General features: G+C 40.4%; 1 protein-coding gene across 1 annotated transcript; it reads left to right on the forward strand.

Moving 5' to 3' along the window:
* The first annotated feature begins 4938 nt into the window (after window positions 1-4938).
* tekt3 (tektin 3) lies at window positions 4939-15730 on the forward strand. Its single transcript, XM_041816531.1, has 8 exons — window positions 4939-5158; window positions 7362-7956; window positions 10878-10961; window positions 11070-11140; window positions 11262-11405; window positions 13349-13571; window positions 14641-14795; window positions 15514-15730. The coding sequence occupies exons 2-8, from the start codon at window positions 7384-7386 to the stop codon at window positions 15728-15730; spliced, it is 1467 nt and encodes a 488-aa protein (XP_041672465.1). The 5' UTR covers window positions 4939-5158; window positions 7362-7383.
* Window positions 15731-16117: the final 387 nt, after the last annotated feature.

Genomic DNA, 16117 nt, shown 5'->3' on the forward strand with positions numbered 1-16117 from the left:
AGATAACCCCATTCAAACACATCCTTTCTATTTACATGCCACGGACAAAGCAATGGGAGCAAATAGGGGTTAAGCATCTTCCCAAAGGTCACATTGACATGTAACGTGTGACTGAACATACAACCTTCCAACTGTGAGAAAACCAACTCTACCTTCTGAGCCCCAGTCACCCTGATCCAGTGTTTCTGGACTGATTGATTTCAGATTCACTGCTCGTCATCCTAGGCATAAGTAAGTCCTCTAAGAGCTCAAGCAATGCAAAGCAACACTCAAGCTCATATTATAGCAATAGCAAAGAAACTGATTAGAATGCAATGGAAGAAAACAAGGGCCCCTACCTCTAAAATGTGGCTGGATGATCTTATCAGCACACTCCACTTAGAGAGGATAGGATACACTCTAACAGGCAAACTATTATAATTTAACAAGACCTGGATGCCTATGATATCAATTCTCCCCTCTAAGAAACCCAAAACTTGACCCCTTTTTTCTCTAATCATTGTAATTATTATTTAAAAAATGGGGGAAATGAAGAGAAACCTACCGTTGGATTTGAGCTGGCTTCCATCACCCACATAAACAAGGTGGCTTATTGAGTCCACTTGTTTGTGAATGACACATCCTCAGCTGAAAGTTTGATCAGGGAGGTGATGTTTTGGTGATGGCCATTATTCTGAAGAGCAGCTTCTATACAAGGTTGCAAAGCATCAGTCAATATTTGATGCTGCCTGATTAATTATGTCTGCAGACAGCTTGTGTTTACTATCCATAATCAGTGCCATGTCTGGATGTTGGTAAGAGTTCTGCATGTGTCACATGGAAAAAAAAAAGTTTGAAGTACTTATACAAGTAATGTTGTTAGTAATCTCATATTGGGTTAGGGTTTGACCACTTGATTTATGCTAACTTGTGGTGTTATATGTAAATGCCAGTTCTTACCATCTATCCGTCCCTGCTTAACAGGGCAAGAGGCACCCTAAAATATCTGTGCACAAATTCATTCTGCAACAGAAAGAAAAGAAGAAGTCCAAAGACCTGTTCAAACTTCCTGATCAATGAAAAGCAAATCTGTGTGTGCTGTCATCTTGGAGTTATGACAGAAGCTTCCATTTTTTCCCTTTGGTCCACATGTGAGCACTCAGCATGTCTCTCAGAGCTGAAGCAGAATGAGCAAAACCCAAGCCCTGAACACCTCTGCCAAACCACATGACATAAATTACAGACATTAGGATACTTTTCCTTTCCTGCTTGGGTTACTTTTCATCCCCAAACTACACACTATGACTGCTAAGAGGCTACAAACCATCTGACAGAGGAACCATTTCCTTGATTCTCTGCAGTTTTGGCCAAAAACGTAATTAAAAAGTTCTTATTTATTGTGTTTTCATTCCTTTAAGCATTGCACCCTTTACTTCAATGTCACTGTGCTCTAAGTGGAGTGGACAGCATGCTTGCTCCCTCCGACATTTCCACTATGCAGTAATTCACAACATACTCCCATGAGCCACAAGGCAGGAGAATATATTTAGGCCCCTCTAACATTTCCCTCACGTTCTCGGTCCCAGTGGGGAGACACACTGAGAGGAGCTTCTCCAGAGGAGATCTCCACTCAATCCAGGAGATGCGTTTCATATGAGGGCCGGCTTTTCATGCTTTTCGGGGGCGTATTTATAGCGGCTGAGGTCAGGGAGGCAGAGGCATGCTCGTTGGCCGAGCCATGTTAAGTGATGCTGAGGCTGCAGGGGTGGAGACATGGCGTGTCATTCCAGTCTAAATCCAAACCTCCATGTTTATTACAATAGTAGACTGACCACGAGATGCTAAATAGTGCAGAGCGGACTCTTTGAAGTCTCCACCGCATGCTGCTCTTTTGGAAAGTGGAAACATAAATATCATAAATCTGTCAGCCAATCGCTAGTGGTCATGAAATGATGAGGCATGCAGTTACAAGCAGACAAACCAGATAGTGTATTAGCTCTTCACTGTAATAGTTCATACTGGATCCTGACTCCAACTGAAAATATTTTAAAAGAGGATTCACTCATATTCATGTCTGGTCCTGTGATTCTTGTTCATTTGGTGTTGATTTTTATATATTTAATAGGCCCACGTAGGGACTGGCACTACAACCTAGCTTATAGGCTAGTAGTGATGTAGTGTATTGCTTGGGTTTAATTGCTTCATAATTGTCCCTAATTACAGATCATTAATAAACAGATAAATACACTATATGGACAAAAATATTTGGCTGCCCACAAACCAACTGGGACTGTAATAGATAACACCGACAGTGTAATAACACTGAATGAATATACATGTACTTTAATATGTAGTTGGCCCCTCTTTTGCAGCTATAACAACATCCACTCTTCTTGGAAGGCTTTCCACAAGATTTTGCAGTTTCTGTGGGAATTTGTGCTCATTCATTCTGCAGAGAATTTATGAATTTAGGCAGTGATGTTGTACAAGAAGGCCTGGCTGGCAAGCTCCATTCCAGCTCATCCCAACGGTGCTTGGTGGGGTTGAGGTCAGCGCTCTGTGCAGGCCAGTCAGGCTCCCCCACACTGAACCCATCAAACGATGTCTTTATAGTCATGTTAGGATTGAAAAAGGGCCTTCCCTAAACTGTTGCCACAAAGTTGGAAGCATAGCATTGTCCAAAATTTCTTGGTGCTGAAGCATTAAGATTGGCCTTCACTGGAACTAAGGGACCTGAAAAACAGCCCCATACCATAAGTCCTCCACCAAACATCACAGAACAATTCAGTCAGGCAGGTGACATTCTCCTGGCTTCTTCCAAACCCAGACTCAACCATCTGAGAGCAAAACAGGGCAGCATGATATGTCACTCCACGGAACACATTTCCACTGCTCTACAGTCCAGTGTCAGTATTCTTAGGACCAGCATTTCCCAGACTTCTTTTTCTGGTGACCCACTTTTTAGAAGGTTAAAGCCATTGTGACCCAACTTTGTTTACAGTGCGTCACTGCTTATCTGCATTCTGCTCCGCTCTTAGCCAGTTGGTTGAGTTGATGGCCAGTGCTAGCCTTGATAACTTTAATTCTGGACTCATTCTGGTCCTTGGGCCTTCAGTGGCTGTCTAGAATGGAACTGTTTTGTTCAGCCAAGAGTCTGTAACTGTGACTTTAACTCTATTGTCATCGAAGACTGGCAAAGTTCTGGTGGCTATAATATGTACTGCAGACATAAATGTCCCTGTGGGACAGAAATTCTGAAAACTCATTTTACAACCCCAAAAAATCTCCCATCCCACCCATAGGTCCCGACCCTGGCTTTCGGAATGAGTGCTTTAGACCAGTGCTTCCCAAAGTGTGATCCAGGGACAACTGGTGGGCCCTGGGGGTACTTCAGGTGGGCCACAAGAGGCCTTTTGGCATGTATCAAAATCGTGAAAATCATTTTGAAAATTAAAATCAAGTTTTAATTCATCATGAAATACCTGATTACAATGTTTTTTAAGTCCAAGAAGTCACAGTGCCCAGCCAGAATATTCAACTTAGATGTCACCTTAACATTTGTCTCAAGTACACATGGGTGTCATGGTTTAACTGGTGCTAAACTGACATTAAACACTACTATACCAACACTTTTTTTGTGGTGTTAATGTTTGAAAACCAGGCATTTGCTTTGAAATTCTCTGTTTATGAAATACAAATAAAAAGGTGAATGCTTTGGGTTTCATGTTATTGTTTAATAGAAGATTTAAAATTGGGCCTCAGCACACTAAAGTTGGGGAAAGGCCGCCTTAGACCACTCCATCCAATGCTTTGCATTGGACTTAGTGTGAGGAGTCGTCATGGAAATCTGTTCCAGGAGGATCCTGCCACATTAATGCAAGTGGAAGTTTGGAAATCTTCAGATATAGATCCAGCAGAGTGTAGGCGAATACACACACCATGCACCTTAGCTGTCGTTGACCCCACACTGTGTTTTTATATGGTCTTCCACTTCATGATTGTTATTCCTAAACCCTTCCACTTTCTAATAATATCACTCACAGTTGATTGTGGAATATCCAGCATTGATGATATTTCATGATCTGTCTTATTGCAAAGGTGGCATCCATCACAGTACCACACTCAAAGTCACTGAGCTCGTCAGAATGACCCATTTTTATTACAAACATTGCTGGTGTAATGTCTGCAAAACATCCAAGGAGGAAATTATTGCTGATGGTTTGGCTATGTCATAATGAGAGAAGACAGCTCTGTCTCTTGAGAGAATTTATAGAGTTAGAATTTCAAGTTGCCAGCAATTTGTGTATATTTATTTGACTGTGATGGATACACACCAGCTGAGTAACCCTTGGCTACCGCTTGGCTTGTGTCTGTAGTGGAAACCAGGCTATCATCTGTCCTAACCAGCCCCTCCAGGACAGCAGAGTGTAAAGGATCCTCATTTAGAATGGTAGGTAACACAACACAGATTATTATTGTGTGCTACAGGGGTTTGTGTGGACTCTTCCTGTGGCATGAATCTTTAAACAGCTGAGTGTAATCCATACACACCGCTAGCTTCTCACGGTGAGTCGGAGCTATCTGATGCTGCCTCTGCTTTGAGGACAAAGCTCAGATTGCTCAATTTTAGTGAGGAATGTGAACTGAGTATGAACTTTTCCTCTAAAATGTGATGTAATAAGGTTCTCAATGAGGGTTCTTTGTTTGCTTTGAAACTTCAGGGGTCATATCTATTTTAGAGTACAGACAAGGAGAAGAGGAATCTGCTGGCATAAAGTAGGCTAAAATGATCTCATTTGGAGTTGCATGAGGCCAATATGCAAATCTCCAACCTGTTGAAGCTTAAACAGAGTAAGGGAAAAAAAATCACATTAAAATCCTACAAACCACCGTGAGATTCTTTCTTTGTATTTTTAGTCAAACAAAGCTAAAGCAGCCAGTCACCACTACCCTGAAATCCCATGGCAACTGCTTCTGTCAACAGAAATCTTGGACTGGCTCACTCCTGCACTCCGGCTCTGTGCTCTGCCATTGGTTGGCTGAATGAAAGACTTGCAAACTTGTGAATGCATAATGCATGTCAGTTTACCTTTGGAGCGTTCTTGGGCTCATTTTCAGGTGAGCACAATACCTGCCTGCATCAAGACACTGAGTACCCAAAGAACAGCGCTGAATCTCGGTAAGACATTCAGTTTTAGTTTGATTTTTGTGCTTTTTATGCTTTCTTATGCATTTATGTTTAGTTAGCCTTAAACTCTAAAGAGACATTGAATTTCATTTTTCTGGAGTTGTATTTGATTATCATGAGAGCAAGGAGTTTTAAATAGCACTTAAAGGCATATGCATTCATCTGTTAGTTAATACACCTTAAGCTTTAACCTTTAAGATTAATGTAGCTCTACTGTGCATGCTTTCTATTCTGTTTTCTTTATGCTCATGTTGGGCTTTGAGTGTCCTTTATGGTTCTAAATATTCCCTGTAGTTTCATTGTATGTGTTTAAATGCCCTATACTTAAACTCAAAAGTCAAAGACAAGCCCTGCATTCCACCGGTGACCAGTCCAAGGTGTACCCCACCTCTCACCCAATGACAGCTGGGATAGACTCCAGCCCTCCGCGACTTCAAAATGGATAAGCAGTGTAGAAAAGACATATTTCTTCCTCTATGTTCAAAATTAAAGAAAAAAGTCCAGTCTAGTTCTATTATTATCTTAATTTTTTATATTGTATCCTAACAGCACAGAAGTGTCAGATATCGCCGGGCCACTCACTGTCCGCAGCCGCCATTTTGCCACGTCAGTGTCCACAACCTCAATTTAAGAGCACTTCTCCCTGGCATGTATTGTTGCAAGGTGTTGAAAGTTGACTACAGCTTCCATCTTCAGTCAAACCACAGAATTCCAGTGTGAGATTGTGGGAATCATGCACAAAATATTTAATTTTTGCAAGTCTGATACTCTTAATGTACAAAAATGCCATCAAAACATTTTAGTTTGTTGAATAGCCTTTAACTTGAATACTGTAAGCCTTTATTACTATATATCACATCTCATTACATAGAGTTGATGTTTATATAAAGTGGCTGGTAGAACGCTGTGTGGCTGGATTTTTTTTTACCATTTGTATTTGGTTTTTTTTTTGCCTTTATTTGATAGATAGGATAGTGGATAGGGGGATGGAAGCGAGGACTTAAACCTAGGCCTCCCACGTCCATTGGGAGCAACTCAACCACTCGGTCAACTGTTCCCCTGGCTGGTAGATTATTGAATCCACCAGTCACAGTGGCAGGCAACAAAGTTCATTTCCAACTCTGATTCAGTGAGAAAGAAGTGACATTTAGGAATGTGACAATGCTCCAAAATTTGAAGAATTTTCAATAAGGAGTGCTGTGTCTAAAACAGCTGACACTGAGGGTGTTTTGGTGCTCAGGATGCTTTAGAAACTGGACTGTATTGGTTGTGTGTACAGAAAATGAGTGCTGCAAAAAATGATGGCTGTGGACACAGACCCTGAAACTCTAAATTTCTGTTTTCCCTTTTAAAAAAACGACAACCACAAATACTCATCTGCATTAGGATATGCTGAATAAGGTAAATTCAGATCCCCTTGGTAGTAGTGGCACCAAGTACATCAAACTAATTCTAACTCTATCTAAACTGTAACACAACTACCTGCATGGTGTTGTCTCTTTAGCAGTTGTTAATGACTACTTCCTTGCTTCCTCAGTGCTCTGTAACCCAATGTAAACAACAGTGAACTGACAGCATCGATAGCAACTCATAGGAACTGTGCAGGAACTGTGCAGTTTGGCACTATTTTGATCTAGAAAACAGGGATATACTCAAATATAACTGAAGTAATGAGTGATGACATTCTACACAGGAATGCTGGTTTTAACCTGCAAAGAGGACTGATGCCTGATGGGGCTAGTAATGCCAACATTAGCTACATTCTGTAAACAAACTTTGCAGTATTACTATGCGAAGTTGGTTTACAAAATTAGCTTACATGACTTTAGACTAGTCGGCTGACCACCGTTATAATTCGTGGTAATCGGTTGTGAAATTGTTCATCTAGGAATACCACTAGAATGCACTTCAACGTCCAAGATAGGAACCCAACATCTTTGGGCCTGGCTAATTCCATTTAAAGACAAATATCATCAGAAACGCAAACCAGCTCTCAAGTCTATTTGATATCCAAACAACATGAAAGCTTGAAATAGAAATTACAACTGTGTCTAGTGGAAAACAGGAAAGAGACCTGCACTGCTTGCCAAAACGCCTTGTGCCAGATGTATGACAGGGTCCTGTTTAGTTGCAGACTCGCTGCTACTGTATTTTAGTATGGATTGTTGTTAAGTATTTTCCTGTGTTGGAATAGGTGACCCTAACTGGAGTCAACAATGGAGCTACTGGGATCCACACTGACTGCTACCTATGCCCGTCCAAAAACCAGCCACTTCCTCCCGGCCATCTCCACCATGGCTTCCAGCTACCGTAACACCCAGCCTGCCCTGGTCATGAACCCCAGTGCCAACCTCTGGAGGACCAACAACTATTACAAAGGCGGCAGCACGGTCCCGACACCTTCCTTATCCATGCAGCGAGAGAATTTAGATCTGGTTCGAGCCAAGACCATGTTCTACCCCTCTAACAGGACGGCACTATCTACCCGCTACACTCCTGATGACTGGTACAAGTCCAACCAGAACAACTACAGGGAGTCTGAGTCGTCCAGGAAAAGTGCGGAAAGACTACGGAAAGACACCATAAGACTCATGCAGGATAAGGAGCAACTCACTAGGCAAACTCAAGAGCACACGAGCAAGAACATTGGAGAGAGGCTCAACGACATTATCTTCTGGAAGTCGGAGCTGAGCCATGAGATTGACAACATGGTGACAGAGATAGCTGCCCTCACAGAGGTCAAGAAGAGGCTGGAGAGAGCTTTGGCTGAGACTGAGGGGCCCCTTCAGGTAAAGGAGAAGGAATATGCTCATATGAGTCCTGGAAAGTTTTGTGACATTAGCAGGACTTGTTTACTACTCTCCAAGGACAAGCTGTCTTGAAATCTTACCACCCTTGTCAGGCCTTTGTTCTGTGTACTCACATTATCATTCATGCATATCATGTCTCCAAGAGCATCAGTATCTGTGGTGAAACAGTTTTGACTAAGGCCCTGTTTGGTTGTGGCAACAGTGTCTGTCCATTAATTAGGTCACGTCGGTGTCTTGTTAAAGTGCCACTGATGGTTTATGTCACCTAGAAAGAGTCAACTTGATCGGACTAGAGATCTCATGACACAGACTTCTTGCTGGGCTAAGATCATGTGGCAACAGGCGTCCTCATGGGCTTCTAGAGATAACTGAAACAGGAGAATGAAGCTGATGTTTTACTTTGACCATATAAAGCCGTATCTTTGCAAACTTAAGACCCTTATAAACATTCACTGCACAAACAGCGTGTGGATTTTATCTAGTGAACTCAATCATTTAAATGAACCAAACTCTCTTTCTGTTTAATATCTGGCTGGGAAGTCCCACTCAATCACTACATTTCACATCCAAACTGCTTTTTGTGTCTGTTTGAAGCAGACATTGATTAAGGAGAGATCAATGTCTCTTTCATGACCTGTCTTTCAGCCACGCCATATCTCCTCTGAAAAATAGGATAAAACAATCACATAGGATAGAATCAAGCTCTGTAGGGGCTGCGTTCATCGACAGAGCTGTCAGCATCTGTCATTTTTTACTGGAAATATCTAACTGAAATCAAACCTCATCAAAAAAGTGCTCACTTACACTTAAACCGGTGTGGTGAGAACAAACTATGGAGACAGTAACATTGGTTGAATTAAATGTATCTGATATGTATTTTGATCTAAAACTCTGCTCAATGTCCCCTCTGGTAACATGGGAGAGGCAGTGCTTATGGCCTATATTTTAGCCAGGGAGCAGAGGGAGCTGTTAACCTTTTAATTCACTTTTTGAGAGCTCTTATGCCAGTTCTTATACAGGTTATGAACAGAACATTGATTGATTTTTTGTCTGCCTGCCCCACAATGGTACACCATAAGATAAGATGCGAGATGATGTAATATGACCCCATACAACAGGACTGGATAGGACGGAATAGGTTAGCTCTCGATATGAAACAATACTATGCAAGGGAAAGCGATGCAATAAAACACTAGGATCAGATAGGACTGCATAGGATACATCTGGATATTATTCGATACTATATGATGCAATGCAATGCAATATGATTAGATACAACTAGTTATGATACAATATGATCCATATGATAAAACAATAGGATCTGATACGAACAGAGAGGGAAGGATACGTTCAGTTATGAAAGAATGTTTAATGATGTGAGTCGATACGATACAATAGGATGAAATGCAATACAATATAATATGGTGCAATATGGTATGATACCATAAAATACAAAAGGATACAGTGTGATTCAACAAAACAATTAGGATCTGATAGGATACTTTTTGATATGATACAATGCTATAAGATGTGATGAGACAGGAAAGGATACGATACAGTATTATCAGATACGATACAGTGTGATCCATGATGATATGCCACAGTATGGTACTGTGCCATATGACACAATATTATACAGTAGAATATGATACATTTCAGTATAGCACTGTACCATACGATACAATACAATACAGTACTGTACAATAACGATGTGAAATGATAAAAAAACAGAATAGGAATATGGATATGATACAAAACTACATGATCTGATATCACACAATACGATTAGATATGATACGATTAAATCAGATAAAATGCAATACAACACAGTTGGATACAAAACGATACGACACAATAGGATCTGATAGGATAGGATGCAATGTGATATGATACGAAAGACAGTAAAACGATAGGATCTTAAAGAATAGGATAGGATAAGTTGTGATATCATATGGTACAATACTATACGATGTGATAGGATACGATAGTATATGATACAACATAATACAATACATTATGATAAAATGATAGGATAGGATATGAAACAACAAATTGTATGAAACAATATAATGATACAATAGGATGGGATACCATAACATCCAGTATACAGTGAGATTTGATACAATGCAGTTCAGTACATTATATAACTGTATACCACTCAATGATTTGCCACTATAAGTATCTAATAAGATACAAAAAAAAGTATTTCTGACATTAAATAAGTCTTATTTGGACTGCCTCTTGTTAAGTGCTTAATATGAAGCTGGCTGTCTGACACCACAGACTACATACAACCTCTTCTACTGCATATACAAATATACACTGGGTGCTAAGATAAAAGTTAGACATTAATTCTGCCCCTCATCTTTGCATCACATGATGTTATCAGTTACATATGTCGAGTAGTGTGCCTGCCTGATACATTGTATTAGGTATAAGCTAGCAACAAGGCAGCACAACTGTCTGTAGGTAAATAGAATTCAACAACAAAAGACACACATTGATTATTCACTGTGCTACATAGTTATTTCAGTGTAACTGAGCAAAGCTTGAAAGTATATGGGTAGTAAAACTGGTGTGCTCAAACATCTTTCTTAAACCAGAAACCCAGTCTAGTATTCTGTACATTCTGGGATTTCTCACGATGACAATGTTGCATATTTTGAATCAGTAACATACCATATACCCAATGTAACACTGCATTTTGCTTGAATTGTGTGAAATTATGCTGCTTTGGAAACGGCCAACGTATAGACATGTCCGTCTGGAGTTCATCAGTCAATAATACCTAATAAAACTTCATGTTTTAGTAATACAGAAATAGCATGCCCTACGTGACCTCACTGATGGTCTTTTAAAACTTGTCTTAATTCATTCTTCCATGATCATGTTGTCAACAGGTGTCTCAGGAGTGTTTGTACCACAGAGAGAAACGGATGTCCATTGATCTGGTTCATGATGATGTAGAGAAGGACCTCATGAAGGTAAAACAAAAAGTGCAGTGTCAGTTTATGCAGATGTGGCTTCTAGGGATTCTCATTGTAAGAAAGGACTGAATAGGCTATATCTCTGTTTACCCATGCTGCAATAAGGAAGTAGAAGTCATCAAGTCCTGTCAGGAGAGGATGAGGCGGCATCTGGACCGAGCCATTGCTCAGCTGGCGTGAGTCAGAAAAATGATAGAACAATCCTTCAGGAGGATGCGTAGTATTTCATGATTCCCTCCAAACTGTTGAAGTTTGAAGATATGGTGCTTCCTCCGTTTTGCTTTGTCGGGTTCTTAGGTCAAACCGAGCTGCTCAGCATGAACTAGAAAGAGACATAAGTGACAAAGTGACAGCTCAGAGGATTGATGACAGGTGCCACCATCTGAGGAACACATCAGACGGTATCGGATACTACAGGGGGATTGAAAGGCTCGACCCCTCGTGAGTTCAATTCACCTTCTTTGTTTCACTGCATCGTACTGTTTCCAACTTTTTCTGCCATTTGTTGAGCCAACTTGTGATTTTATTCTGGGTTATGTAGTTTTATTGCCTATTGCAGGATATTTTTGTAGTCTTTGAAGGTCAAAAATTGTGTCTGTTGCCCCAGTTTGAATCTAAACCATATCAAAACATATCAAATTAGGCTGGATTCAATTGAAACACTAAGATCAAACAAACAGGAAACTAGAGTTATTGCATTTGTTCATGAATAGGATGGGAGTTTCTGGGCCAAATGTTGCGCTGCTAATTCAATCAATGTGTAAACATTTTTGTCAGAACTACAAAGACAAACCTTGGAAGTTGCCAGATGAGATTTAGAGGATCACAAAAACCATTTGGGTTTGTCCTCTGGAAAAATGAGTGCTTCAGGTGAACAGCTTGGAATCAAGTATACTTGGTGGAACAAGTGACAGGTTTGATAGATAAATGTTGACTTTCAAAGAGGTTACTAGATTGGCAAGAGGGACCTGGTACCACATCTGGGGGTTTTAATCTGCAGTTTCCAGTCCCATTAACCCCTACATTAAAATGCCCTTTTTAAAACATAAAGAAACATGTTTATAGCATGGTTCAAGACGGTTTAAATCTCAAACTAGCATGCCCATGCTTGCCTGCAGCTGTGCTGAGAGGGGTCTGGCTGCAGACTGTAGCTCTCGGACTCTTGCAGACCATTGCTGTGAAAATCACCGTGAAATAACCACATGACAAACATTTTAGACAAAGCAGTGCTTCATAGATAAAACAGAATAAATGTCAGAAGTATAATCTGGGATTAAATTGTGAAGACAGTGGCTCCTTCTAGCTTTGTTAGCTTGAGCTGAAGCTAATATAGCTACCCTTGCTTTGTAGGTAATATAACTATGTAAGCCAATGTAGCTATCTTAGCTTTCCTTTTGGCAACAGGAGCTTTTGAGCAAACATAGCTAATGATAACATGGCCAAGTTAGCTACGTAGGTAACATAGCTAACACAGCTTTTTAAGCTTTAGCTCTAGCTATGTAGCTATCTTACATGAATAAGATAAGCGTTAGCGAGAAAACTGTTAAAGGTGTACAGTCTTCAGTTACATTAACTATTTAGCTTAGCAGCTTATGGAGCCTTGGCTCCATTCGCTGCGTTAGAGTGTTTTTGTGGAGGGCAGCCTTTGTTCCTGTAAGCAGACTGTTTAGTTGGCTTTATAAAATGATTTGGAATTGGGTGTTGCGGGTCAGGATTTTGACTTTCACTTTTAGTATCCTAACCTTTAACTTAACCCTTAAACTAATGCTAACCTGAACATTAATTCAATTTCATTTTGAAAGTTTTAGCATGTATTTCCGTCCTGATAGATGTGGTGTCTAATTGTTGTGGTCTACAAGAGGGGGGCATCTGAGAGCTGCGGTCTGTGGCCAGAAATTTCAAAAATGCTTTCTTTTGATTATATTAAAGCAAGGGGTTATTCATAAGTTTGCAGAATTAGTGTTAAAACTAAGATGAGTTACAGGTGGGCGTGTTATAGCTGGCAAAAAGCAAAAAGGCAAAAAGCCTCAAAACTTGGTTGATTCAAAACTTGTGTAAGATAGAATTTCCAATATGGCAACCCCAATCATTGAGCTTCAAAACTCTGCTTCTGAAACCATTGGTTGACGTCAGTGAGATTACGTTCAAGCTTCATACAGTCAGTTGGAATATGATGCATTCCCAAAATGAATAAATTACAGAAATGAACTGCAATCTTATAACTCAGACCAAAACCAGCCCAAACTCTATGGGAGCTGAAGCTAACCAAGAGTCTGACCTGTCTCAGGGCCAAACCTAAAATAGAACGATTTCACATGTAGAAAACAGTTGAGTATTTACCTGTAAAATCTACAACTAAGCTTCAGTTCATCTCCCTTCGTCAGTCTTTCTCTTCCAGACTCATGGTCCAAGTTCACTGATGACAACATCCTGCACTCCCAGAGCCAACGAGCGGCCTCCCACAAGCTCAGAGACGAGATAGAGATCCTCCTGAACACCACATCCAACGAAATGTGGAACCAGTTCAACAACGTCAACGTGGCCTTCACAAACCGCATATCAGAAACAGCTGATGCTAAGAACAGTCTGCAGACACACCTGGCCAAGGTTATTTAATACTTTTACTTCCTTTTTCTCTTATAATAAATAAAAAATAATCACTCCATTTATGACAAACCCTTCAAATCCTGAGTTACACCGTGCCTCAAAATTAAGATGCATCAGATAATAACAAGCAGAGATGTGAACAATAAGATTGTCGAACGCTAAAACAAGATAAAATGCATAAAGTTACAAAAGAAACAAGATTGTTGAGTATCTTTATGTATCACTACTGGGTATTCCAAAGCTTTGGAGCCCAGGCAGGAAAGGCCTGGTCACCTTTAGTCACCAGTTTAGATAAACCATGTATAAGGTGATGGATATCTTTTCTTGGAGTCATTATGACCCAGAAAGTTATTGGAGATCGAGGATTTGAAGTGGCCAAGGCAGGACAGAATGGTTTGAACCAACTTTTTTTTTTTTTTATAAGATGTTAAATCTGTACGTGTGATTTTAATCACAATCTGCTAACATAGGACATCATAAATCTGTCTACCTCAGAGTCCTTACAGGTCATCTGAGTTGTCCGGAGTGAATTATGTGAATACTAACAACGTGTGACACATTCCCATCCAAAGAAAAGAATAGTAATGCATTCCTCTTTTATTGCATGTGTCATTTTCTACACTGGGTCCCATTGTTTCTGGGTAAACTGGCAAAGGTTACAAACTGAATCTACTTCAGCTGTTGGATGGTTTTTAACACTGACGGCAGCTGTGATAAGATGCACACAGTCCTTAATAAACCACAGACGCTGTCCATTTTAAGGAGTCATGATTCACAGGAATTAAATTACATCAAATGAGTCCGGACAGAGCAGGCCACTGTGCAGCACTCTATTCAGCTGATTTCAGGCTTAAAATGTGCTGCTTTTACTGTTTCTGCACATCTTCCTTTGAGATCCTAATGTTGTTTTCCCCTCTCCAGTCAGTCCTCTCTCTCTCTTATGCTCTAATGACCATCTTTTACTCTAACCGGGCTGTTATTTTAATGACTTGTGCACTAAGCTTGTGCTACCGTGACTTGGCAATAAATCATTTAACTCTCTTTTGAATGCATCCATCTCCTCACTCAGACTCTTCAGGAGATCTTCCAAACAGAGATGCTGATCGAGACTTTGAAAAAGGCCATCAGAGATAAGGAGTGTCCTCTAAAAGTGGCCCAAACCAGACTGGAGGAGAGGACCCGCAGGCCTAATGTGGAGCTCTGCAGAGACAACCCACATCACAGGTACAATCCAATCCAATTTTAATCCAGTTCAAATCATTTCCAAACATTTATTTTGTGTCAAATTAATTAATTATAAATTCCAGTTTCCCCTTGAAAAAGTCAGACAATGGGCCCTCTTATTTTGAATGTGGACAAACAAGTAGGCACAAATTTAGACAAGCCTTTGAAAGCCTTGAGCTAAATAGTTTAGCCACCATGATGGCTCAAATCAGAGCATTTCAAACACAAAGATGGGTTGAGCCCCCAAAAAAGCCCTCCCCATATATAACTAACTAAGGCTAATGTTAGCAACGAGGCTAATGCTAATGCAACTGATTCCCTATGCATATACTGATATTATTAAATGATGTTTGCAAAAGGCTTTTTCTCTTGGATATTGAGAGGCCCAGCCATTTCTTTGGGCAGGCCAGGAGACCAGACCCCTCTGCATCTTATTCAGGCCTGGTTCTATCATGTTGTGATAACCAGTCAATCAACATTACGCCTTATTTAAATTTACTGATGGGCAACCCATAAACGTTCTTTACCAAATATCACATAAAAGTCAAGTATCTTAATGCTTTTTTCCATATTTAACCAGTATTAAGAGTGCACGTCACGACAATAATATCACTTTATATGCAGTAGATGGGACTTGCTACTCCTCCCAACAGTTTGAGCTACAACACTGAACTCTAACATGCTACATCAAATGCTACATTTATCCTTCTGTGTTTAGACTTGTGAGTGAGGTGAGAGAGATCGAGGACACCATCCACAAGCTCCAGGAGAGGCTGATGGAGGCCGAGAACACTCTGCAGACTCTGGTTAAAACTAAAGTGACCCTCGAGCACGATCTGTCCATCAAAGCTAACTCACTCTTCTTAGACCAGGAGAAATGCATGAGCATGCGGAAGAGCTTTCCCAGCATGCCCCGTCTTGTGGGATACACATAAATGGAGCTGTGGAGGACTAAGATAATAAATTGTGACTTTGTATGTATTTGAAGTGAAGTAGAGGGTGGTGTGGACTATTTGAAATTGAAACATGTCAAAATCTGATAATAAACTATTTTAATTGTAAATATTGTACCTGTAATGCAATTATAACCTGTCCTAAGTTAAAAAGAACCAGAGAGAATCCATGAACCTACGTGGAAGGCATCAAGCATATTCTTGTGCAAAAAAGTAGAGTAGACAGTAGAGCAGGGGGAAATGACACTGATTAAGTCATATGCAGGATAAAGGAGGAGCTGGGGTGGAGGAGGGTTGCAAAAAGTGGTTTGCAGAGGGAGCAGGAAAGAGTTGCTGGCTAGGGCAGGTTTTCAAAAGGCAGCATCATTA

Source organism: Cheilinus undulatus, linkage group 20, assembly GCF_018320785.1.
Source record: "Cheilinus undulatus linkage group 20, ASM1832078v1, whole genome shotgun sequence".
Taxonomy (NCBI): Eukaryota; Metazoa; Chordata; class Actinopteri; order Labriformes; family Labridae; genus Cheilinus; species Cheilinus undulatus.